General features: G+C 43.4%; 1 protein-coding gene and 1 long non-coding RNA gene across 3 annotated transcripts in view; one reads left to right on the top strand and one right to left on the bottom strand.

Annotated features, from left to right (window-relative positions):
* Positions 1-2,035: 2,035 nt before the first annotated feature.
* HSPBP1 (HSPA (Hsp70) binding protein 1) overlaps positions 2,036-26,880 on the bottom strand; it is a 49,742-nt gene continuing 24,897 nt past the window's right edge. The window contains exons 3-8 of the mRNA XM_056543904.1: positions 20,296-20,479; positions 12,969-13,193; positions 11,144-11,299; positions 8,748-8,844; positions 7,604-7,715; positions 2,036-2,317 (exon numbers count right to left, since the gene is read on the bottom strand). Coding sequence (XP_056399879.1) covers positions 2,240-2,317; positions 7,604-7,715; positions 8,748-8,844; positions 11,144-11,299; positions 12,969-13,193; positions 20,296-20,479 — 852 coding nt within the window. The 3' untranslated portion in view covers positions 2,036-2,239. The remainder of the gene's footprint in view (positions 2,318-7,603; positions 7,716-8,747; positions 8,845-11,143; positions 11,300-12,968; positions 13,194-20,295; positions 20,480-26,880) is intronic.
* On the top strand, positions 6,541-13,057 carry LOC130294291 (uncharacterized). Of its 2 annotated transcripts, none has more exons than XR_008848457.1 (3): positions 6,541-6,905; positions 7,062-7,260; positions 12,934-13,057. It is a non-coding gene; the product is annotated as an uncharacterized LOC130294291 (long non-coding RNA). The 2 variants fall into 2 exon arrangements; XR_008848456.1 differs by lacking the exon at positions 12,934-13,057 and adding an exon at positions 8,712-8,838.

Below are 26,880 nucleotides of genomic sequence, written 5' to 3'. Positions count from 1 at the left end.
CACAGCCGGTGTTAAGAGTGACACCCGGGGCGATATGTCTATTAGTACAGGTACTACTACTCCTATCATGGAACAGTCTGTTCCATGCTGAGAGTAGTAGTACTACCTAAAAAATGTCCAAAAAATTAAGTGAAACACACACACACACACACACACTTTAAAAAATTTAAATTTCGTTATAAAAAAATATATATCGTTAAATACATTTTCCATCACTACTGCATCATTTTTTTTTATTTTTTTTTTGGTACCAAAAAATTTTGGGTACAAAAAAAAAACAACACACACACAAAAGGGGCCAAAAATACAATTTCCACACAAATAGAAATACGCCAGAAAAACACCAGACGCAGGAAATTGCACTGGCGTTTTTTTCAAACCGAGAAACGCAGGACAAAAAAACAAGTAGAAACTTAGCCTTACACCTCAGCCGGAATGTTGGACCACTCTTCTTTTGCAAACTGCTCCAGGTCTCTCTTATTGGAAGGCGCCTTTTCCCAACAGCAATTTTAAGATATCACCACAGGTGTTCAATGGGATTTAGATCTGGACTCATTGCTGGCCACTTAAAGGGGTACTCAGGGGATAAGATGCCTGATCGCAGGGGTCCCACTGCTGGATTACTGGCGATCACCGGGCCGGCGCATTGTGACGTCACGCTCCGCCCCCTCAATGAAAGCCTACGAGAGGGGGCATGACAGCCTCCCATAGGCTTGCATTGAGGGGGCGGAGTGTGATGTCACACGGGGGTGGGGCCGTGACGTCACAATGCTCCAGCCCCATGATCGCCAGTAATCAGACCTGGAGCGAACATGCTCCGGGGACTGCTTGTAACGGGGTGCTGCATGCAAGATCACGGGGGTCCCCAGCGGTGGGACCCCCGTGATCAGGCATCTTATCCCCTTATCCTTTGGATGGGGGATAAGATGTCTTAGTGCCGGAGCATCCCTTTTAGAACTCTCCAGTGCTTTATTGCCATCCATTTCTGGGTGCTTTTTGAGGTATGTTTGGGGTCATCGTCTTGCTGGAAGACCCAAGATCTTGGATGCAAACCCAGTGTTCTGACACTGGGCTGTATAGTGCGACCCAAAATCCGTTGGTAATCCTCAGATTTCATGATGCCTTGCACACATTCACGGTAGAATGATGTGCTTTACCAAAAAGCTCTATCTTGGTGTCACCTGTCCACAAGAGGTTTTCCCAGAAGGATTTTGGATTACTCAACTTAATTTTGGCAAAATGTAGTCTTGCTTTTTTATGTCTGTGTCAGCAGTGGGGTCCTCCTGGGTCTCCTGCCATAGAGTTTCATTTCATTTAAATGTCAATGGATAGTTCGCGCTGACACTGATGCTCCCTGAGCCTGCAGGACAGCTTGAATATCTTTGGAACTTGTTTGGGGCTGCTTATCCACCATCCGGACTATCCTGCGTTGTCACCTTTCAATAATTTTTCTCTTCCGTCCACACCCAGGGAGATTAGTTTCAGTGCCATGGGGTGCAAACTTCTTAATAATGTTGCGCACTGTGGACAAAGGCAAACCTAGATCTCTGGAGATGGACTTGTAACATTGAGATTGTTATTTTGGTATAATAACTTAATTTTGGTTCTCAAGTCCTCAGACAGTTCTCTTCTCTTTCTGTTATCCATGCTTAGTGTGGCACACACAAACAATGCAAAGACTTGTGAACGCCTCTGATTTTTATGTTGCCCACACCTGTTACTTGCCCCAGGTGAGTTAAAAGGAGCATCACATGCTTGAAACAATCTTTTTCCACAATTTTGAAAGGGTGCCAATAATTTTGTCCAGCCCATTTTTGGAGTTTGGTGACATTATGTCCAATTTGCTTTTTTCCTCCCTTTTTTGGTTTAGTTCCAATACACACAAAGGGAATAAACATGTGTATGTGTATTGCAAAACATGTGTTACTGCCATCCTTTTCTTTGAGAAATTCTTCATTTTCTTGAAAAATTTCAGGGGTGCCAACATTTACGGCCATGACTGTATACTACATGCCATAGAAAACTAAAATAAAAAAAGATTAAATCAGCCACAATGTTACTTTGGTCTTCTTTATTTAAAAAACAAAAACAAAGCCCCTCTCAGACTCCTCTTTTGAAACAAAGATTCCACCCATCTGAAAGGATCAGGGTAACAGTTCATAAGTTAGGGCCGTTTCATTCATAATCTTCATCTGCCCCATCACGAGGCGCCACTTGTGGAGATAGCTTTCAAAATAGATTATCGGTCCATCCCATTGTCTTCAGGATTGTCACTGAAACAGATCTTCAAGAGGCGCTCACAATAATCCAGCTCCTCCTGAAACAGAAGAAAGTATTCTCAGACTCTGGCAATAATAAACATAGCAGTCCGCAAACAGCGGAAAAAGGCAACCCATCCATGTGCATTGTAATGTCATTTACTATGGACTTGAGTTATGCCATCACCAACAGATCCACAGCGTGTGAATTCACCCAAAAGTTGTTCTTAAAAAGGAAACTACTAGAAAAAAAAAAAAGCAATACATGCAGAGAAGTTTAGTGTTCTTTAAAATTTTTGCAGTTGTTTACTACCATATCTTCATAATATAGAGAAATATGCACACACAATACTGCACTACACAGTTTTTGGCAACTGAAAATGGTGCCATTGGCATTTTTCCAAAATGGTTGGGGGGGGAGGGGGGATTAAATGGCTTTAAATTTACTGCCACAAGTGACTGGCTCAGTGATGCCAGGTTGGGGGGGGGGGGGGGGGGGGGGGGGGTAAGCACTTTGGGGAGAGGATGACTACAGCTGCCGGCCACCAGGAAGAAATACCCAGACTCCGTCCAATGAGGCTCTCCATCTGTGCCTGCAATTCAATGGGAGGGGGAGAGGGGGCAGGAGATGACATAGCTACTTAACTGGAGGGGACAGCAACATTAAATGTGTATTACCATATTTTTTGCCGTATAAGACGCACTTTTTCTTCCCCAAAACTGTGGGGGGGGGGGGGGGGGGGAGTTAGTGCGTCTTATATGGCGAATACTCACCTATCGGGTCGGTCCCTGCGGCCATCAACGGCCGGGACCCGCGGCTAATACAGGACGTCACCGATCGCGGTGATGCCCTGTATTAACCCTTCAGACGCGGTGATGAAAGCTGGCCGCCGCATCTGAAGGGAAAGTGACACTAACCCGGCTGTTCGGGACACCGCGGCGGTCCCGAACAGCTTACAGGACACCGGGAGGGAACTTACCTGCCTCCTCAGAGTCTGCTCCGGGCCGGGATCCCCTGCATGGCCGGCGCTCTCCTTAGACGTCATCACGTCGTCGTGCACACCGTCCAGTCATCCAATAGGAGCGGCGTGCGTAGCGACGTGATGACGGCGACAGAGCGTGGATCCCAGGGAAGAAGACGTCCTGAGAGTCAGGGACATCCCAGGGAACGCGGCGACAGCGATGGAGCGACATCCAAGGCAGCGGTGACGGGTCCGGAGCAGAGGGGACACGTGAGTACTACCTCCTATCTAGTGGTCTTCAACCTGTGGACCTCCAGATGTTGCAAAACTACAACTCCCAGCATGCCCGGACAGCCAACGGCTGTCCAGCATGCTGGGAGTTGTAGTTTTGCAACATCTGGAGGTCCGCAGGTTGAAGATCACTGTTGGGTGCAGAATCTTTTTTTTCTAGATTTTGCACCTTTAAAATTGGGTGCGTCTTATATGCCGGTGCGTCCTATAGGGCGAAAAATACAGTATAACACACACACCCTCTATCACAGCTTCCCGCCTAATATATTACAAAAACTGCAACTCCTAGCATGATATAGTACTATATAGTATAGGGCATAATGCAACATCCTGGGAGTTGTAGTTTTGGTTTGGGTCAGCTGTAGAGCCACAGGCTGTGTCCAGGCCTGCTTGGAGTTGCAATTAGTTACCAAGTACAACTCCTAGCATTCCTATAGCTCTGCAGCGGACCCAGACCAAAACTACAACTTTCAGCATGAGGCACTATAACTTACTATACTACTCCTATATAAAGCAACATGCCGGGAGTTGTAGTTTTTGGTCAGCTGCCAGAGCCATAGGCTGTGTTAAAGGGTACCTCTAATCTAAAATATATAAAAAGTTTATTTGATGAATGAATGTTGAATAACTTTCCAATAGCATGTTCAGGAAAAATACAATAGAAAGAAGCATATTTTTCATTATCAGTCCTGTCGGCAAGCATTTCTGACTCATGCTGGAGTCCTAAACACTCAGAGCTGCCAGCCTGCTTTGTTCACAGCCAAACAGGCTGTGAACAAAGCAGGCTGGCAGCTCTGAGTGTTCTCCTTTGTGAACAAAGCAGACTGGCAGCTCGTAGTGTTTAGGACTCCAGCATGAGTCTGAAATGCTTGCTGCCAGGACTGGTATGGAGACCCCTAGTGGTCATTTCTTCAAAGTGGAAAATTTAATAGAAAGAAGCATATTTTTTTATAACATGCAATTGTAAAGTTATTCTGCATACATTAATCTAGAATATATCAAAAGTTTTTTTGATGAGAGGTACTTTTTAAGGCATGCTGAGGGTTGTAGTTAATAACTCCTACTCCCAGGCACAGCCTTTGGCTCTGCAGCGGATGCAAAACTATTTAAAAGATATACATATATATATAAAATCCAGTGATCAGTGTCACAGTAGTCACTAGAACAGATCTTCAATCTGTGGGTCATCAGCTATTGCTAAACTACAACTCCCAGCATGCCCTCACACAGCCTATGGCTCTGCACTAGAACAGAGATATTTAAGCGGTGGCTCATCAGCTGCTGATAAACTACAACTCCCAACATGCCTTGACAGCTAACAGCTATAGGGAAGGAAAATAGTGAGCCACAGGTTGGAGATCACTGCATTAAAAACACAATTAGAACTGCATCCGCTGGACCCTTTCCTAATGCAGTCATTCATTCTCTGGAAGGAAACGCCATCACTGTAGCTTAGTAACATTGCCACTTTATTACACATGACCTTTGATCTTTATTTTCTTTTAATTACATTAAGGTCATACATAGACTACTCTGCTTCATAGGATACAGATAACCCTGATCCCAAAGGATCTAATATCCTTATCTAAATGTGACATCCAGTATTTATATAATGCGAAGTGAAAGAATTATAAAGTGAGGCAGATAAGAGCGCACCCGGTGGTTTCCTCATTAGTCAGTAAGGATGTAATTGCCGGGTACAGGAGACAATCGGCTGGGCGCATGCAAATAACCAACCTTAAAAATACTCATCACAATCTAACAAGGAAATGAGCAGTTCCCAGGAGCGTACAGTGTAAGGGTATAATTTATCAGTGCTCAATGGGGGCGTCACACTACAGTACATCTGCTTCGCTACTAGTGGTTTTTGTTTTTATCATAGTAACAAAAGAAAACTCAGTAATTCATTTGCTGCCCATTCAACCATACCCGAACTGAAGGAACGGTACAATGTAGGTTCCTTATCTGCATAATAGTCAACCTATGTAATAGACTTATTTAAGGCCATGTTCACACTGCTGAAAATGTACAGAAGATCCACCAGGAAAAACAAAGGCAGACATTCCATATATCTGAATGCTTTGGCGGGCGCTAGGACTGCTTGAAAATGTGCAGTCTCGTAGATCACAAAGCATTTCTAGACATGTGTATTCTTTCTGCGGACGCCAAAATCAGGATTTCTGCTGCATGCACAGGGCAGCAGAATCCTACTGAAATAAATGGGACTCTACTGCAGTGGAATATTCCCAAATTCTGCCACGTAAACATGGCTTTAAAGAGGTTACCCAGGAATAGAAAAAAAAAAAAACACCTTATTCCTTCCAAAACAGCACCACACCTGTCCTCAGGTTGTGTTTGGTTTTTCAGCTCAGTCCTGTTGAAGCAAATTGAGTCAAGTTGTAATGCCAAATACATCCTGAGGACATGTGTGGAGCTGTTTATGAAAGAAATCAGCTCGTGTACACCTATACCAAGGAAATGCTAAATCCGGGAATCACTAATACATAGAACACACATTGGCATAGTGTTTTCCAAACAGTGTGCCTCCATTTGTTGCAAAACTACAGCTCCCAGCATGCCTGGACAGCCAAAGGCTGTCCAGGCATGCTGGGAGTTGTAGTTTTGAAACAGCTGGAGGTACACTGTTTGGAAAACTTTGCATTAGCAAAATCACTTATATGCAAAGAGTGGCTCTGACAGCAATACTGTACCAGGAAATTGCTGTACATCCAGTTGTCCGTTAGCCAACATGTCTACTAGAGATGAGCGAACTTACAGTAAATTTGATTCGTCACGAACTTCTCTGCTCGGCAGTTGATGACTTATCCTGCATAAATGAGTTCAGCTTTCAGGTGCTCCCGTGTGCTGGAAAAGGAGGATACAGTCCTAGGAGACTCTTTCCTAGGACTGTATCCACCTTTTCCAGCCCACCGGAGAGCTGAACTCATTTATGCAGGATAAGTCATCAACTGCAGAGCCGAGAAGTTCGTGACGAATCAAATTTACTGTAAGTTCGCTCATCTCTAATGTCTACCTATTCAAAACCACAGTAAGGTCACTTACTTGCTGTATAATACTGTAATTTAGCAAAAACGTTAGTGTCCAGTGTTCCTATGTTCACATTAAAAGGGCAGTTTTACACTGTCAACATAAACTCTTATAGAAGTAAATTAAAGTTGCAGAAACAACATAGCATGGCATGGCTTATTAAAGAGGAGATAGCTGGCAAAAATTAACATCTCCTATCCATAGGATAGAGGTCAATTAGCTAATTACAGGGGGGTCTGAGTGCTGGGAACCCCCCCCCCCTGGGAATTTATTACAGACAGACAAACCTTGCTGCCATGGAAACACACCGGAATCGCAAAAATCGCACTAGACTGATTAACTTATGGTGAACATTAGCCATTGCATCTAAAAGTTTAACTGGGACTGCAGATCCCTGGGTTTTGGAGACAGATGTCAGCTGTAAATGAATTAGACAAAACATTTTTTGCCTATAAAAATTTGTTTTATAAAATATATATATTAAAAAAATTTTATTTGCCAGACGTATCATTACATCCCACTGCAGTAAGAATGCAACACTTAAGATAACAGTAGTAAGCAGGTACAAGGAACCTTTCTGCAGCCCACCCTCCATAGACAGCAATGCATTTCCAAGCTGATTCTGACGTAAGAATGAACATGGTGGGAACCGGAATTTCCGCCGTGTGGATGGTGCAGCAGTATCCCCTTGAAAAATAAAAGTGAGTATTTCCTAAACTGAATATGTCTGCTCAGATATTCTGAAGGGTGAGCATGGCCTTATAAACCGCTAGCGTCCTGGTGTTCTATGGCCGACAGTAGTGGGGGAGACCTCCTGCTGCCGTCAGTTGCCTTACAGATGGAGACCAGTATGATCTTATGTTTGCAAGAAGGTGGAAGAAATGGCTCATCTTCTGGGATATTCTTTACCCATTTCTCAGTTTGAGCACTTTTCTCATGTAGTACATGGCCACCAATGCCTTATACTGTACTTCATGTTATTCTACTTATACTAGAGTCTTATTGGAGGCAGAAAAACTACTTTTGAATACAAGCAACCTTTACCTGATATTCCTCCTGTTTTTGCACCATTTGACATCGTTCTTTGAGCAAATCTTCAAAAGCCAATTCAGGTGCCCGACATTCTGTTATTCCTTGTGGGAAGTCTGTTGTCATACTAGACATAGGAATGGAAAATAGTGAGGTATCAGGTAAACTAAGTTGAGTTGTAATACAAACCGATTGATTCATATCCACCATTTTTTCTATTTTAAGCATCTGATATTGTATCCAAAAATAATCTGAAAGTATGGTATCTCTAATTTATCATCCACGGTGCCGGACAGATTGGACAGGCACCAAAAATAAATTTATGAATGAATAGACTTATGTTGTGCAGAGAATTTCCATAAAGAGGCCATAATAAAATGTGAACACAAAGTCAGCTTAGTATCAGATTTAACAGTGTTCATTGGGTCTCAGTAAAGATGCCTTGTTCTAGATTATCAAATGCTCAATTTAAAAGGAGACCCGTCATCACTGTCATGCTGCCCACACCACAGGTCATCATGGTGGCCCCCGATAGCTTCTTCCCACCCTACCAGCCTATCCCTGGTTGGGGACAAGGAGAGATTTATTAGACCAAGACCAGCAGGGCAGACAGAAGCTACTAGGAACCACTCTGATGACCTGTGGCTCAGACAGCATGAAATTGACAAGAGTTGCATCATCTGGGACAACTACTTTCGGAAAGCTGGTTGGGTCAGCTGTGACAAACTATTTTTCTAGTACATGCAGTTGAAATGCCTGCCTGGCTGCAGCTTTTCCTGGCCTGGAGCGAAGGGGAAGCTGCATCCAGCCAAGCATGTAATCTGCATGTACTACAAAAATAGAGTCTGCAAGAACAGGAGCCACTGTAAATGGCTAACTGATTCCTGCTCAAAGGGGGGTCCCAGACAAGAAACCCCCCACTCTGACATTCACACGTCCTAATAGGACGTATGGACAGAGGAAGTCTGTGTAAGACAACCCCTTTAAATTATAATACACAGTAAATGAAGAGTTGTAGACACATGAATACAGTGTTTGTCTGAAATTCAAAAAAATAAATAAAAAAAATAAAAATCACTCCGCACAATATGTTCTGGCAAGTCATGATGTCATTTATTTGAAGATATTTTCAGTTCGAAACGAGAAATGTGGAAGTTACCTGCAAAGAGAAGAGAGGACATGTTCGTGGAAAGGACTATGCTCAGTTCGTAGCAGAGAGACCAGCTGCTGGATCATTCCCATGGAACACAAGGAACCTGCATACAAATGACAAAGCATCACAACTCCAACCAGAACCATGAGACATTAAAAGGGAAACTGACAAATGGATCAACCCCACTTATCTGAATATACAAGTGTTTAGTGGGGGTCATCCAGAGTAAAACAATGTGTTCTTTACCTCAATCTGTTTGGGCATAGGGTGAGGGTCGGGTGTCCGACCTATAGAACCCCGGGCTCTCCCTGGAAATGCAACATCGCAACACGTGTTCCATATCTCTCTTTGGGAGAGCCAAATATAGCCTAACAGCTCTCTCAGAGATATATGGAGGGGGCATGACTCTGCATTCCTGGAAAGAGTCGGGGTCCGGTACAGGAGACCCCCAACCCCCCCAATCTAAAACTTATCCCCTATCCTGTGGCATGAGACCTCTCCTTTAGCAGTAAAGAATATTTTAAATCACTGTTTTTCACCTTGCTATGCCCTAGAATTTCATTGAGAAACCCTGTTATTAGATCCTTATACCAATACAGATTGGATCAGACATATAAACTAAATTTAGCTCTGCCAATGTAGAGATTACTGAAAGGAAGGCCAAATTACATACTTCCTAAATGTCATATGTAGGACAACTGTATTACTTTGTCATACAAAAAAAGTGTATAAGACTGACATGTGAGGAACAAGAACCTTCAGGTAGAAAATAGTAAGTATTAACCCAAACTTGCTATAACTTGACTAATGTTGACAAGTCTTTTCCTGCCTTCTTAAAACTACAATAAAACTTTAGGTGTGGAAAGTAGAGGATCTGATGGGACATGTATTGCAGTTATTGTTGGCAAATGATCGGCGTGTAAGATAAACCTTCACTATAGGATCAATGGCTTTGGTCTTTTAGCATGAAAGTATTTGATATTACATACATTTTTCTGGCTAACACTCGTTTTTATGTTACGGGTGCCGGATCCGGCTGGGGGAGGGGCAAACCGGGCTCTCCCGTACGCCAGCTGGACCAGCACTGAAATCCATTTACTTTAATGAGTAAACCAAAGTCAAACGGTGACTCCGGTCGGCTCATTTTTGACCTGTATGCGGTTTCCAGACCGGTCCTAAAACCGTAGTTTTTAAAGTAAATTGATTTCAGTGCTGGTCCGGGAGAGCCCAGTTTGCCCCTCCCCCAGCTGGATTCGGCACGTGTAACGTAAAAATGAGGTGTGAATGCAGCCTAACACTTTTTTTTTTGCTATTCAGCCATTTGCATTGCAGCCATTGATGGCATGGCATCCACCAGAGACAGTGAGTGTTTTTCCCAGTCTCCTCCAATTTTATATTTCTTTATTTTTTGTGGGGGCACATAGAACTTTATTATTTACCCCACTGCATCATTGGGCCTACATGTGTGCAGAGGACATATAGAGCGAGCTCAACCTACTCCATAACCAGCAGCTGTTGCCAGTCATAGACAAGCTTTAGAGCCAACTCCAGTCCTGGTCTTCTAACTAGCTAGATGCTGTGATCAATGACAGCTACAGAAGCTAGGTGAAGAGACACCACATGCTGACTGCTTCTAGCCCCAAAGTGCCCCCATAATGTAATTGGGGTGTTGATTGCTTGTCAGCGCAGACTGGGGCCTTTGGAAAGCCTTAGCCGCTGCTATGATTCTACCTCGTATACCACCTGCCATAGGCATTGTGTATTGGAAGAGCGGTGATCTGTCAGGACACAAGATACCTAGGTGTTGCAGTACATTGTATATATGTACAGTTATTGTATAATGAGGTCCCCTATAGGAACCAAGGGAAAAAAATTAAATAAATAAAAATTCCCTCAATTAAAAATCCAGAAACAAGTGCTCACACAACACTGAAAAAATTAAAAAAAAATCTATAGGTCAGAAATCAATGTTATGTATTTTACTCATGAGTTAGGCTACAAGCACACTACGTTCCTGTTACCGTTAATTGTATCTATTGCCCCCAACTCCCCCAAAAATGGGATGCTGATGTAAGCTGTTTACGGGAAAAGCAGCATCCTGTTTTCGACAGGATGCTTACGGAACAGTGTGTTCGTACCCTTATAGACATTGCTTAGCTCATGGTGCTATGCGGTTTACACAATGTCTATTAACAAATATGGGAGTTCTATGACCTGCATAAGACAGCCCACTCAGCTGCTGTCACATTTCTGTCTTCTTTAACCAGGCCAGGTAGGGCCCTTGTTCTTGAGATAGACATGGCTCCCAGAGGTGAGACCAGCATCTATCATTTATCAGAATATCCCTTAGTGTATTATTCATGGTTTAGGATGTCCGGTGAAATCTTTTTCATTATTCTTACTTTTATGCTCCGGATGGCTTGTCAGAAGATTCTGCAGCAAGAATGCTGATTTTATCTTCAGCTTTAATATATCTGTTTGCATGGCACGCATCAACACAGAAAACCCGTCCAACTTCACAAACTCTGCAAGTCCAGCCTCCTGCTCCCGCACCAAACCTGTATGAAACATAATCAATGGTGGGATTAGTGCTCAGGCTTGTCCAGCAAAAGAAACACCACGTCTATGGTGTCAAAGAATATAATAAAGCAACTTACTAATGTCATGTTATTAGCCATAGTGAAGAGTTCTTCCATTATCAGATTTAAGGGGTTATCCAGGAATTTTTTTATATATATCTCTCAACTGGCTCCAGAAAGTTAAACAGATTTGTAAATTACTTCTATTAAAAAAAAATCTTAATCCTTTCAGTACTTATGAGCTGCTGAGGTTGAGTTGTTCTTTTCTGTCTAAGTGCTCTCTGATGATACCTGTCTCGGGAACCGCCCAGTTTAGAAGAAAATCCCCATAGCAAACCTCTTCTTCTCTGCAGTTCCCGAGACCAGCAGAGAGCACTGTTGCCAGACAGAAAAGAACAACTCAACTTCAGCAGCTGATAATTATAAGAAGGATTAAGATTTTTTTTTTAATAGAAGTCATTTACAAATCTGTTTAACTTTCTGGAGCCAGATGATATAAAAATACCCCCTTAAGGTGTCTTATAGCCATGACATCATGTCACAGGCTGTAAAAGCAGAGAGTTCCCCTTTCCCATTTGTCTCATATAACTGCTCATTAGATTTTGACAGCAGGAAGCTTTTCTCAGATTAGACAGCAGTGAGCCTGTTCTGAGAGAAACTACTGTGACTGAGAAAAGCTTCCTTCTGCATTAAAATTTAATGAGCAGTAATTTGATCTCCCCCTTTCATACCAATGGTCTTTCTCTTGGCAGAAAATAGGAGTGGGAGGGGGGGGGGGGGGAGTACACTGCATTCAGAGAGTTTGACGGGATGTAACAGCTACAAGGGAGACAGCTCAGCTGATAATGGAAGATCTCTACACTATAGCTATGTTTCTTTTACCGGACAAACATTTTACACATCAGAGACATGACAAAAGTTTAGATCAGTCGGGGACTCAGTGCAGACCCCCACTGATCAGGAGAACGAGTGTGGAGAAGTGTGTTTTAGCTTGTTTTATTCCTCGGTTCTCCGTGATCTTTGTTTTACTGCAAATTGTAAGTCTATGGCAGTGTTTCCTAACCAGGGTGCCCCCAGCTGTTGCAAAACTACAACTCCCAGCATGCCCAGACAGCCTTCGGCTGTCTGGGCATGCTGGGAGTTGTAGTTTTGCAACAGCTGGAGGCACCCTGGTTGGGAAACACTGGTCTATGGTGTAGGGAGACAAAGATTGCCAAGAGTTAGGGAGTAAATTATGCTCCTGATCAAAACTTTTAACATCTCTCTGACATGTTAAAAAAATATTTTTATTTTTTTTCCCCATAATTCTTTTAAATGACAGGTACACTTTAAGGGAACAATACATTTAACTATACTATTAGTATTACAGAACAAAAGCTGAACATTTCAATGGAAATGTATACAACAAACATTACACAAAAACAAAGCTGCCGCTATTGTACCATTTACTATACATCTACCGCTGGCAGACAACATTAAGATTCACGGACTGTAGTGGAAGAAAATGTCTGGAACTACCGGTAATTAACTAACCTACTTATCAGACAGCATGAACCAGGTAGAATACGATCAAGTCAGGCACTTTCTCAGATCAATGTCTTCCTTCATTTCAGCCAATACATTTTAACGAAGCATGAATAACACTTACAAGATACTGCAAAGAGAGCCTTTATTCTGACCGTTTCACTGCCGTCAAGGTCCAGCAATTTCAAGAGTTTATCCATAGCACCGAGGCTCAGCGCCATCTCCTGAACGAAAGGCACATTCTGACTGCAAATGCCAACCAGGTCAGCGGCTCGCCAGCGCAGTTCAGCCTCCGGGCAGCTCAGGTAACGATTCAGCATCAAGTCCATCCCACCCAGCTTACAGAAATCTGCAAATAATATCAAAATGGTCACATTTGTAGATAAAAAAAACATGCATGATCCTATGGGGATAAATGAAGGTAAAACATACACTGATGCTATAATGGAACGTGTACTAAGAAATGCAACAATAAACAGCCTTTTCTGAGAGTTGCCGGGATTCCATTATCAATGAACAGCTGTACTTTTAAAGGGGTTATCCAAGAATAGGTAAACAGATCTAATTTCTTTCAAAAGCCGCTCCCTGTCCATCTCCAGGTTGGGTGTGGTTCTGCATCTCAGTCCCACTGAAGTGAACAAAGCCACGTTGTAATACAACACCCAACCTAGGGACAGAAGTGGCATTGTTTTTGAAAGAAATTAGCTCTGTTTTTCTATTCTTTAATAACCCCGTTCAGTTGCTTTAAGACTTGTACAAGATTCTGAAAAAGTTTTCTGGTTTCTTGTATGGCCTTAAAGGGGTATTCCCAGCTCATGAAGTTATCCCCTAGCTACAGGAGATTGGTGGGGAACAGAACTCTAGGACTCCCACCAATCTCATAAATGGGGACAAAACTGTCCCCGGAATGAATGGTGCCGCCTGCGCATGCTCTGCCAGCAGTACATATATTCTCTACAGGGCTGCAGAACATTTTCTAGTGATAGGAACCCCTGATAACATTCTATGAGTTCTTGCTAGGACTGCACGATATGGGGAAAACGTGCAATAGCGATTATGGAGACAAATATTGGGATTCTGATATGCGATTGCAAATATATTAAACCAATGGTGAAATCCCCCAATTTCATATAGCCAATACCTTCATTTCATAATATGAAATAAGGGGAATGGCTATATGAAATGGGGGGGGGGGGGGGCAGCTTTATGAGGGGAAATGTCTATATGAGAATAATGGGGGAGATTTATCTAAACCTGTGCAAAGGAAAAGTTGTCCAGTGGCCTATTGCAACCAAATCAGATCACTGCTTTCATTTTGCAGAGGCCTTGTTAAAAATGAAAGAAGGACAGATTGGTTGCTATGGGCAACTGGGCAAATTTTCCTCTGCACAGGTTTTGATAAATCTCAATGTCTATAGAGCGGGCAGCTATATGAGGGGGACATGGGCTATATGACCCCCTCATAAACAGCTATATGAGGGGAATGGCTGTATGAGGGGGGGACATTGCTTACATGAGGGGAATGCCTATATGAGGGGGGGACATGGCTTATATGAGGGGAATGCCTATATGAGGGGGGGGGACATGGCTTATATGAGGGGAATGCCTATATGATGGGGGAGGACGGCTATATGAGGGGGAACATAAGCTATAGGAGGAGAAGTGGCCACATGAAGCGGAAATCTACTATAGGAGAGGGACCAGCTATATGAGGGGAATATAGACTATGGGGGTAAGATTAATCAAAACGTGCAGAGGAAAAACTTGCCCAGCTGCCCATAGCAACCAATCAGCTCGCTCCTTTCATTTTTAGGAAGGCCTGTGAAAAAAAAAAAAAAAAAGTGGTCTGATTGGTAGCTATGGGCAACTTTTCCTCTGCATAGGTTTTGATAAATCTCCCCCAATATGAGGAGCACCAGCTATATAAAGGGGGGGGGGGGGGGGAATATAGACTATATGAGGAGAACCGGCTATATAAGGGGGGACATGAGCTTTATGAGGGGGAATACAGACTATGGGGGAGATTTATCAAAACCCGTCCAGAGGAAAAAAGTTGCCTAGTTGTGATAGCAACCAATCAGCTCGCTTCTTTCAGGTCTCTGCAAAATCAATGAAGCAATCTGATTTGTTGCTATGGGCAACTTTTCCTTTGCACAGGTTTTGATAAATCTCCCCTATAAGTGTAAAACAAAAATAGAAAAAAGAAACAGGTGCACATCCACAATTTGTATTTTGATCTACTTGCTTCTCAGCATAAATTCAAACACTAACAGGTTGTCAGTATCTAACCAACAGCATATGGCAGTTAAGGGTGAGAGGAGCTATGATTGGATGAGGCTGGACACCCCCCCCTCAGCACTCCAGGCTGCACTTCCTGTGTTTGCGCTTTGCTCCTAAGTCTGTGTATGAGATGGGGGGAAAGTGTGCTCTTGAGCTTTTTTAAGCACAAATAAAAACGCTTTGTTTTTTTTAAACCCGTACAGGACCTAGGGCGTACACCTACGCCTTCTGTACCTGGGTCTTAAAGGACCCAGGGCGTACAGGTACGCCCGTGGGAATTCCGGTCTCTGCCACGTGCCGGGCAGGGACCGGACTGGGGTGACTGCTGATATCAATCAGCAGGCACCCCGCGCAAATGCTGAGGGGGGGGGGGGGGGTCATCAGACCCCCCCCCCCCCCCCCCCATGTCGGCGATCGGCGCAAATCGCATGTGAAATCGCACTTCGGCGATTTGCGCAATTCCGGGTCTTGCGGGACCCGATGACCCGGAAATACAAGGTGATCAGGGGTGTAGGATTTCGCCACCCCTCCCCCAGGAGAGCTGCTATTGGCTGGACGATCGTCCAGCCAATAGCAGCCGGCAGGGGAGGGGTTAAACTGCATCCTCTGCAGCGCTGACCGTTAGCTGGGTTCAGTCAGTGGTCAGAGCTGCAAGAGGAGCCAGAGACCCCCCCCTCTGCACCCATCGGATCGACTCAGGAGACCCGAAGGTCCCCTAGATCTGGGACAGGTGAGGCCACGCACCCCCATGAAAGTGCCGCAGTGGCTGGCACTAGTGCGAGTGGTGATGCTGCTCGTACTAGAAGTCCGACCCTCCAGGCGATTTTACCGGAGCTCCCTTCCGGTGAACCTGTCTGGAGACCCCCAGAGGGTTATCAGCCACGGGTTCCGGAGTTTGTTGGCAACTCCGGAATCCGGATTGACACGGCTGGGTTCACTGAATTTGACTATTTCAGTTATTTTTTCAGTGACAGCCTGGTCAATCTAATGGTGGAGCAGACGAATCTGTACGCCAGGCAGTTCATCACCCACCACCCAGATTCTTTTTTGGCCAGGTCCAATGAATGGTACGCCATCAGTGCAGCAGAAATGAGGACATTTTGGGGCCTCTTGCTGCATATGGGCCTGGTCAAAAAGCCCAGTGTCAGGCAGTACTGGAGCGGGGACATCTTTTACCAGACCCCGCTTTACAGTATGGCCATGACACGTAAGCGGTTTGAGGCTATTTGGAAATGCCTTCATTATGCAGATAATGAGGCATGTCCACCCCGAGGTGATCCCACCTATGACCGGCTTTACAAAGTGAGGCCGGTCATCGATCACTTTGGGGCCAAATTTTTGGAGTCCTACGTACTGCTTAGGGAGCTCTCGGTTGATGAGTCACTTATAAGTTTTAAGGGGAGACTCATCTTCTGCCAGTATATGCCCTCGAAGCGGGCACGGTATGGCGTGAAGCTCTATAAACTTTGTGAGAGTACCTCCGGGTACACTCTCAAGTTTAGAGTATATGAGGGACAAGATTCCGTATTGAACCCCAAGATTGTTCCCCCACTCTGGGTGTTAGCGGGAAAATCGTTTGGGACCTTATGCACCCATTGCTGGATAAGTGTTACCACGTGTACATGGACAACTTTTATACCAGCACCCCTCTCTTCACATCCCTTGCCACCAGATCCACGTCCGCTTGTGGGACCGTGCGGAGAAACCAGAGAGGCCTCCCTCTAAATTTGATCCAGACACCTATTCCCAAGGGTGAGTCCCGTGCCCTTACCTATGAAAACCTATTGCTGGTCAAGTATAAAAGAGGGATGTCCTTATGCTGACCACTATTCATTGTAACGGCAGCTCACCCGGCCCTGTGAGAGGTACCACAACAACGGTCCTCTAGCCTGATTGTATTCTGGACTACAATCGGTATATGGGGGGAGTTGATCTTTCTGATCAAGTCCTCAAGCCATACATGGCCATGCGGAAAACATGTGTATGGTACAAAAAAGTTGCGGTCTACATGGTGCAGGTTGCCATGTACAACTCTTTTGTACTGTACCGGAACGCTGGCAGCACAGGGACATACCTCCAGTTCCAAGAAGAAGTCCTAAAGGTCCTGATCTTTGCTGATCGGGAAAGAGCAGGCCGGACTTTCCAAGGAACTGGAGGAATAGGTGCCAGGATCGTCCCAGGCCAACACTTTCCAGGTGATGTCCCCCACACTGGAAAGAAGTGACGATCCCAGAAAAAATGCAGAGTGTGTAACAGGAGGGGAATACGGAAGGACACCACCACTCAGTGTGACACTTGCCCCGATCATCCGGGCCTCTGCATTAAGGATTGCTTCAGGGAGTATCACACTTCCATGCAGTACTAAATTTCCCCTCTTCATTCAAATTTTCCATAATTTGACCCCAATGTACCAAGTCCAGAGTACATTCCAAATTTTAACCCCATAAAACTACTAAATTGCCCAAAAAAACTTTTTCTTAAAAAAAAAAAAATAAATAAATAAATAGATAGATAGGACCTCTGGGGGTATTTTTTTTCCAAAAATGGGTCATGGGTCTCTGAGTCACTATCATTGGGGACTTTTTATGTTGCCTCAAATACGCAGCGCTCTCTCTCCACCTGAGTGGGTGCGCATTTGAGGCAACAGGTTAGGGACGGCCACACACATCACATTCCCAGAATGATGATTCAGAGCATAGGGTTTGGGGTGGGCATATTTTTTTAGTTTTGGCTATGCTCTGGGTCATCATTCTGGGAACATAATCTGTTTTATAATTTTATGTCCCACTGTACCCCTTGTTAGTTATTAGTGTACCCCATATAATGCCTCTTGAGGGGGGGGAGGGCGGTCCCACTGTTCTGGCTCCAGGCAGCTGTCTAGAAGCTCCAGGCCCCTGACTGCCCTCCTGTTCCTCCATGACCAGAGAGCAGAGCCGATCTACGCCAAGATATGAGGTATGTCCTTACTCCAAAGAAATGTATTTACAAATTTAATTTTTTTGGCTGTTCTGGCACTAAATGTGACATGCCCCCCCATTTCAGCAAAATGTGACTCCTCTTCTGAGCATTGTAATGCGCCAGCAGAGCCATTGACGTCCACACATGGGGTATTTCCATACTCAGAAGAGATGGGGTTACACATTTTGGGGGACATTTTCTCCTATTACATCTTGTAAAAATGTAACATTTTAGGAAAAACAGCATTTTAGTAAAAAAAAAAAAAAAAAAAAAAATAATTTACACATCCAAAGTCGTCAAACACCCGTGGGGTGTTAAGGCTCACTGTACTCCTTGTTACGTTCCTTAAGGGGGGGTAGTTTCGAAAATAGTATGCCATGTGTTTTTTTTTGCTGTTCTGGCACCATAGGGGCTTCCTAAATGCGACATGCCCCCCCATTTCTGCAAAATTTGCAAATGTGACTCCTTCTCTTCTGAGCATTGTAATGCGCCTGCAGTGCACTTGATGTCCACACATGAGGTATTTCCATACTCAGAAGAGATAGGGTTAAAATTTTTAGGGGGCATTTTCTCCTATTACCCCTTGTAAAAATGTTAAATTTGGGGGAAAACTAGCATTTTAGTGAAAAAAAAAAAAAATCATTTACACATCCAACTTTAACGAAAAGTCGTGAAACACCTGTGGGGTGTTAAGGCTCACTGGACCCCTTGTTACGTTCCTTGAGGGGTGTAGTTTCCAAAATAGTATGCCATGTGGGTATTTTTTTTGCTGTTCTGGCACCATAGGGGCTTCCTAAATGCAACATGCCCCCCAAAAACCATTTCAGAAAAACTCACTCTTCAAAATCTCTCTGTCGCTCCTTCCCTTCGGAGCCCTCTAGTGCACCCGCCGAACACTTGACATACACATATGAGGTATTTTCTTACTCGAGAGAAATTGGGTTACACATTTTAGGAAGATTTCTCTCCTTTTATCCCTTGTAAAAATTCAAAAAATGGGTCCACAAGAACATGAGAGTGTAAAAAATGAAGATTTAGAATTTTCTCCTTCAATTTGCTGCTATTCTTGTGAAACACCTAAAGGGTTAACAAACCTTTTGAATGTCATTTTGACTACTTTGAGGGGTGCAGTTTTTATAATGGGGTCATTTGTGGGGTATTTCTAATAGGAAGGCCCTTCAAATCCACTTCAAACCTGAACTGGTCCCTGAAAAATTCTGATTTTGAAAATTTTGTTAAAAATTGGAAAATTGCTGCTATACTTTGATGCCCTCTGATGTCTTCCAAAAGTAAAAACATGTCAACTTTATGATGCAAACATATTGCATATGTGAATCAATATATAAATTTGGAATATTCATTTTCCTTATAAGCAGAGAGCTTCAAAGTAAAAAAAAAAAAATGCAAATATTTCTATTTTTTCATCAAATTTTGGAATTTTTCACCAAGAAACGATGCAAGTATCGACAAAATTTTATCACTAACATAAAGTGTCACAAAAAAACAATCTCTGAATCAGAATGAAAGGTAAAAGCATCCCTGAGTTATTAATGCTTGAAGTGACAGTGGTCAGATGTTCAAAAAAATGGCCGGGTCCTACAATGAAAATTGGCTGGGTCCTTAAGGGGGTTAACAAAGTATATTAGAAATATATATATTTTTTTTATTTACCATAAGGAGTGCAATAGCAAAAATGTATTTTAATGAGAGTTATACCTAATGGTGTCTCATTGCAGGTTCCAGGTACAGCACTGTGCAAGGAAAACAATTGAAAGGGCCACAGCACTAAACCAATGCTGCAACACTTTCATTTTCAGGATCAGTGGAGCCCTAACAGTTAGATCCCTTCCATGAGTGAGATGGGAATACCCCTAATGCAACATACTCATCTTGGGTCACGTTTCCAGAAACCTTCCACCACTCCTGAACTTCATGTTCCACTCAAAGGACCCTGCTCCTGACATCACACTGTACACTCACTTTATATGCTGCGTTCTCACTATTGTGACAGACCTCACCCCTGTCTCTTCTTACTGGCTGCTATAAAAGAGGTCATGCAGCGAGGTGCAGGAGGGTCCCGCACACAATGGTGGAAGAAAAAGGCCATGAATTAGCGAAGACGGAAGTTGCTGTAGGCTGCATGCAAAGTTTATTTACACTAGAGAATTCTTTCATCTAGATCTCTTCCAACTAATAAACATTGTGAATCTTACCAGAGGCGTTATCAAGATTATCACACAGGTCTGCGAGTAACTCCAGTGCCCTCTCCTTCCGCTCATCCCCATCTTCACCACTTGTTTCACTGCTCAGTTCCTTCAGGCATTCCTTCATTTGTTCAACTTCATCCGCCTGGCCGGCAAAAACACTGTTCATAGCTTCTTGCAGCCATTGTCTCCTCTGACAAAGGATTGAAGAGAAGAAAAGTTTATATCATTTGGTAACAGGGAAAGTCTACACCAAGGCTGAATGTAATGAGCAGAAATGGCGCTTAGCTCCTTCCAATATAAACAGAGGGTGAGGGCTTGTTAGAACCTGTTCAGGAGTGCCCTTCCTCCCCCATAGCTGTCCCCAGAGATATGAATAGTCATCCGCACATGATGTTATTTCTTTACAGAGGGAGATTAGCTCTGTAGAGGCAGGCAAATAAGAGCAAACAGTAGTCAGAGACTGTGACACAGAAGTTAAAGAGTACCTCTAATCAAAAAATTTTTTTTATATTTTATAGTTTAATATCTCTAATTTTCTAATTGGGTTCTATTAAATAAAAAAAATGTATGCTTTTATGTGTTTTTCGTGTTTAAACTTTTGTCAACTAGGGGTCTCCCTAGGAGTCCCTTTTTAGTGATTTCGGACTCACGCCGGCCTGGCAGCCGAGTCCGAAATCTCATACTCAGCGCAGCTCCCCGCCTGTCAGACAAGAGGGAGCGAGCACTATGTGCACATCCCTGCAGGGCACGCTCCTGACTCTGCCGGCCAGCGGCACTGACAAGGAGCGCTGACTGGCTGAGAGTCAGTTGAGTGCAGCTCTGCAAGATAGAAGAATCATTTATTGTATTGTACTCTGGGTCTACATACAGCACACAGGAAGAAGGGCGGAAGCCGCCCGGCGAGGCCTCAGATGATGTTTTGCCTGCCGGGCCCCACCCACTTCCTGCCATTGCGAACTGCTCAAAACTGAGCTACCGAAGATGCTATATTAAAAAAGGTATTTACAGGGGGTTTAACATTAAAATAAATACAGGGGGAGAGAGAGGGAGAGAGTCAGGGACAGATGGGGAGGGGGATTAGGGAAAGTTTAGTTGATAATAGGTACTCTTAAGTTTAAACGAGGCTTCTCCAGTTTTTATTGTTCAGTATAACAAAATAAAGCCTGGGAAGAAGAACATGCAAAGCAGCTCATTAATATGCCACCTGGTCAGGTGACACTCCCTAGGTGTCCGAGTATCACTCACTATGGAGTCTTGCTAACTGACTGGGAAATTTTGGTAAGCTAGACAACTCTCTAAAAGAAAGATTTAACCCAATCTTCAGAAAGCCTGTTTCAATGTATTTGCACCTCATCAGTGTTGATTTACCTTGTCTGCAGATAAAATGTCACCTGACCAGGTGGCATATTAATGAGCTGCTTTGCATATTTTACCCAAAATTCCTAGTGGAGTGCTAAATAGCTTAAAATTCTCCTCACCTCATGCTCTCCTCAAGGAGAAAAGATAACCCCTGACGTACTAAAATAATAATTTGTGCCCAAGTGTAAAAACTTTAAATAAAACCCACTTGTTCAAGCACTAACTCACACAAATCTTTCCCATCTTTACAGGTAGGTACTAACATCCACCCAACAAAATTATTAAAACATGTTACTTACACACATCAACATGTTTTTTGTTTTCATTAGGCTGCAGACTTTCAGGACACCAACTTCCAGAGATACAGGTTCCTCACAGCCTCAGCTGGCAGACTGCACATTGTTTTAAAGCACAATACCATGCAGTCTTCAGCACCTGTGCTGATTTGGGGCACACTGAAAACCTCAACTGGCCAGAAAGAGGATAGGCCCCACTGCAAACCTGTCTTTTATTCCATAAAAATCCAGGCCCAAAAATTTACTTTAAAGGTTCCTTAGCAGCAACTGTCTGCTAGAGATTTCACACTATCCTTGATTTCCCATGTTACCCAGCTTTCCCTGGATGTGATATGCACCCCGGAAACCTAGTAGCTACATATGGAAGATAGTTTGGGAAAATATAGGAATCCCTGACCACCATTCCTGTCACTTTCACACCCCAAATAGTTTATCTCTGAGATGTGCTTGAGCTTTGGAAAAAGGGACTACTGAAGCCTACTTTACACAGAGGGAACTGGAAATGGGATAAATCATGACAGTAAGATTAAAAAGGGGGGTACCAGTTACGCCTACTAAACAAGTTGCATTTACTTTACACCCTGTTTAAAAAAAATAAAAAATATATATATATATATATATATATATATATATTTCACCATAAATGCCTATATTAGTTTATTTTCCGCCTTCTCTACGATCAGGAAAATAAATATGACTATTCACTAAAGAGTTGATCAGTTTGAATCGCTGAGCTTTTGCACCATGGTACTACAAGTCCCAGCACTACCCAATATTTGATTACAAGATTGTCGATATAAAACAGAATGAAACCCTCCTTACAGTAAAAATTACTTCTTCAAAAGGCACATTTCGTGCAGCTCAGTCAAGCAGTTTCCACCGTACCTGACAACAAGTAATTATTTACATGGACACTACTTGAATAAATAAAAAAAATAAATAAAAAATAAATATGGATGAACTAAATGAAGATTACTGTGCGCTTCACTGCTCATCCGGATAGCATTAGATAGGCTATTAAGACGTTGTAGACCTTGTTGCTGCAGCAATACTCTAGCAGATCAGAGATCAATGCTGGAGTAATACATCATATGCGAAGATCAGATTTGTAAGACCTGCACAAGGATCCTTAGAGCATTCAGTGCTGTTTACATAGACATACACTGGTTTCTATCAGCACCATCTAAAAACCAGAAAATAAAAATGCTTCTGCAGGGCAAGCACTTTCCTGGTCTCCATCTGCTTAAGATCACAGGGCAGCCAGTAAAGTGAGGGCACTTATCGGTGCTCCTGGTAGCATACCGTATTATGACATATTGCTTCTGGATTACAGCAGACACAAACACACCAGATGGCCAGATCAGGGTCTACCCGTAACATGGAAAAGGCAAGGCTATGTACTGCCCTAAAGCATCACAACATTTGGAGAATTACAAGAGAAATAAGACATTTTCTAAAATAAAATGATGGAAAATAACTACCTATACAGAAAACAACCTGCCCTGTATAGTGTGGGTACTTGTATAAGGTAGAAGGTGTTCTTCAGAAAAGGCAAGGTTGGAAATTTCCAGAAGTCAATGCGAGCTTCAGGGCTAGGTCTCCCCCATGCTGGTCATAAATTAGCTTAGAAAATTCTATCTATCTATCTATATGGTTATGACTTCTTAAAGAGGTACTCCGCCCCTAGACATCTTATCCCCTAGCCAAAAGGATAGGGGATAAGATGTCAGATTATGGTGGTCCTCCGCTGGGAACCCCCCAAGATCGCAGCTGCGGCACCCCAGACATCCAGTGCAAGGAGCGATGTGGGGTATAGGCTCGTAATGTCACGGCCACGCCCCCCAAATGCAAGTCTAAACGAACGCCGGGTGCAGCAGAGAGATCGCGCGCGCCCCCCCCTTTGGATAGGGAATAAGATGTCCAGGGACAGAGTACCCCTTTAACTCCACTCCCCCTGCATTGCCCTGTTGTATACAAGTGTCAGGTACTGTTTTTACTAGATCTGGGGCCCCACATTTGGGTGCACCACACCTTCCCTTTCTATAATTAATAGGACTAATGTTATGTATGTTAGGAATGTAGAATACATGACCAATCCTCCCTACTGATCATTTTGAGAAATGTTACCTTATGAGTTATCTTCTTTTGGAGAGTTTAGGATTATGAAGTGAATGTTCATCTCAATTAAAAAATAAATAAAAAAAATGTAATAATGAAAAGGAAAAAAAACTCCCAGTTAATAAATCACTGGCCACTGCAAAAAGATAATACCACACTATCATCATGTTTTATAGAAGAAAGTTGTGCAAAAGTTTTGCGACTTTCACTTAACAATTACCACCAAAAACTGGGTAAAACCCCCAATGTTTTTTTAAATATATACACCCCTCCCCCTTTTTCACAGGTGGTGTTTTAAATTGTTAATGGATCCAGCATGTCACCCAGTCAGAGGCTATATGCCCAGCAGAGGTGAGTGGATACAAGCGTTAGGCTCAGATTTTGTGCTAGGGTCCCATCCTAAATGAGGCAACCTCCCCGTGGTGGATGGGGGGGGGGAAAAGACACATATTGATCAAAAAGTGCGCTAAGAGTCTACATTTTTTGACCAATGTGTGCTGCTGCAATCTTTTTTTGTATACTCTGTATCTGCTACAGCAACGTGCACGTGTGTGTTAGGTTGTTGTGCTGGCTATTTTTCTTTTTGCTATATATGACTAATGCAGGTTAGTCCCTATGATGAAGGGTCATTTTTGTGTTTGAAACCTGTTGGGTTTATGCTAGTAAGAGCTGTAACCACAATGATTGTTTTATAAGATGTAAATAAAGGTTACTGAATAATGGATATGTGAAGGTGCTGGCATATACCTTCACTAATGCACAACCCATGCCCTTGCTGGAGCAGGATCCAAGCACAGTAAACTAACAGACATTGGAGCTGGAGAGAATATATTTTCTTAAAGGACAACTGCAGCGGTATGACACTTATCCCCTATCCACAGGACGGCGCCCCGCGATCTCCCTAACGGGGCGCCGCCATTAGCGCTCATGGTGAGCGCTAAGGCGCGTAGCGTCGACCTAGAAGTCGACGGTGATGCCCCGTCTCCTCCCCGTCCCCATACAGTTCTATGGGGCCGCGGCTGTCCCGTGCAGGGGGCATGCCGGCCGCAGCATGACGTTGCAGCCGGCACGCCTCCTCCATACATCTCTATGGGAGAGGCGGGGAGGCAGCGTTCGTGCCTCCCCGCCTCTCCCATAGAGATGTATGGAGGAGGCGTGCCGGCTGCAAAGTCATGCTGCGGCCGGCATGCCCCCTGCACTGGACAGCCGCGGCCCCGTACAGGAGATCACAAGGGGTCCCAGCGGTTGGAGCCCCCGCGATCAAACACTTATCCCCTATACAACAAAGTAAGTACAAAGCAATGATAAAGAAATGCTTTTTTTTTAAAAAGTTTCTCTAGCCTCCATTGAGACTTTTAATAATAGCCATGATAATGTATGAACCTCCATATACGTCGCTGGATCCAACATTCTGCTACTTAAAGGGGGGATAGAAGTTGTTTTGTTAACCTTGCCCCACCCATTACAGTCATGGCCCTAAATGTTGGCACACCTGAAATTTTTCAAGAAAATGAAGTATTTCACACGGAAAAGGATTGCAGTAACACATGTTTTGCTAAACACATGTTTATTCCCTTTGTGTGTATTGGAACTAAACCAAAATAAGGGAGGGAAAAAAAAGCAAATTGGACATAATGTCACACCAAACTCCAAAAATGGTCTGGACAAAATGATTGGCACCCATTCAAAATTGTGGAAAAATAGCATATGATGCTCTTTTAAACTCACCTAGGGCAAGTAACAGGGGCGGGCAAAATAAAAATCACACCTGAAAGCAGATAAAAAGGAGAGAAGTTCACTTAGTCTGTGCATTGTGTGTGCCACACTAAGCATGGACAACAGAAAGAGGAGAAGAGAACCATCTGAGGACTTGAGAACCAAAATTGTGGAAAAATATCAACAATCTCAATGTTACAAGTCCATCTCCAGAGATCTGGATTTGCCTTTGTCCACAGTGCTCAACATTATCAAGAAGTTTGCAACCCATGGCACTGTTGCTAATCTACCTGGGTGTGGGACTGAAGAGAAAAAATGATGAAAAAGGTATCAACGCAGGATAGTCCGGATGGTGGATAAGCAGCCCCAAACAAGTTCCAAAGATCTTCAAGCTGTCCTGCAGGCTCACGGAGCATAAGTAAAAGCGCGAACTATCGTCAACATTTAAATGAAATTAAACACTATGACAGGAGACCCAGGAGGACCACACTGCTGACACAGACATTAAACGCAAGACTACATTTTGCCAAAATGAACTTGAGTAAGCCAAAATCCTTCTGGGAAAAGTCTCAAAAAGTGGACAGATGAGACAGAGATGGAGCTTTTAGGTAAAGCACATCATTCTACTGTTTACTAAAAACAGAATGAGTCCTACAAAGAAAAGAACACAGTACCTACAGTGGGTGTGCAACCAAATATTAAATTAAGGGTGTCAATAATTTTGTCCAGCCCATTTTTGGAGTTTGGTGTGACATTATGTCCAATTTGCTTTTTTCCTCTTTTTTTGGTTTAGTTCCAATACACACAAAGGGGAGCAGTTCAGATTACGGAATCCCATTTATGCAATTCTCTTCCACACTCAGACTGGTGAAAGTTGAACCTCTGCTGGAAAAACATGTATTCCCTTTTATGTTCAACCATCAAACTATAAAACCAGGAGGCACAAGACACAAATAAAGAGGGTTGCTATAGCAGTGCAGCCAGGGTGGAATTCAGGAGAATGAAGGATTAACAGGACAGACTGCAGAGCTGCACAGTCAAAGACAAGCTGAAAAAATAAGGCATTGGATAAGACGCAAAGCCATTGTAAACATAATTCCTA

The sequence above is a fragment of the Hyla sarda genome, chromosome 10, assembly GCF_029499605.1.
Source record: "Hyla sarda isolate aHylSar1 chromosome 10, aHylSar1.hap1, whole genome shotgun sequence".
Lineage (NCBI taxonomy): Eukaryota > Metazoa > Chordata > Amphibia > Anura > Hylidae > Hyla > Hyla sarda.
The sequence above is the reverse complement of the archived record's forward strand: the minus strand, read 5'-3'. Positions and strand labels throughout refer to the sequence as shown.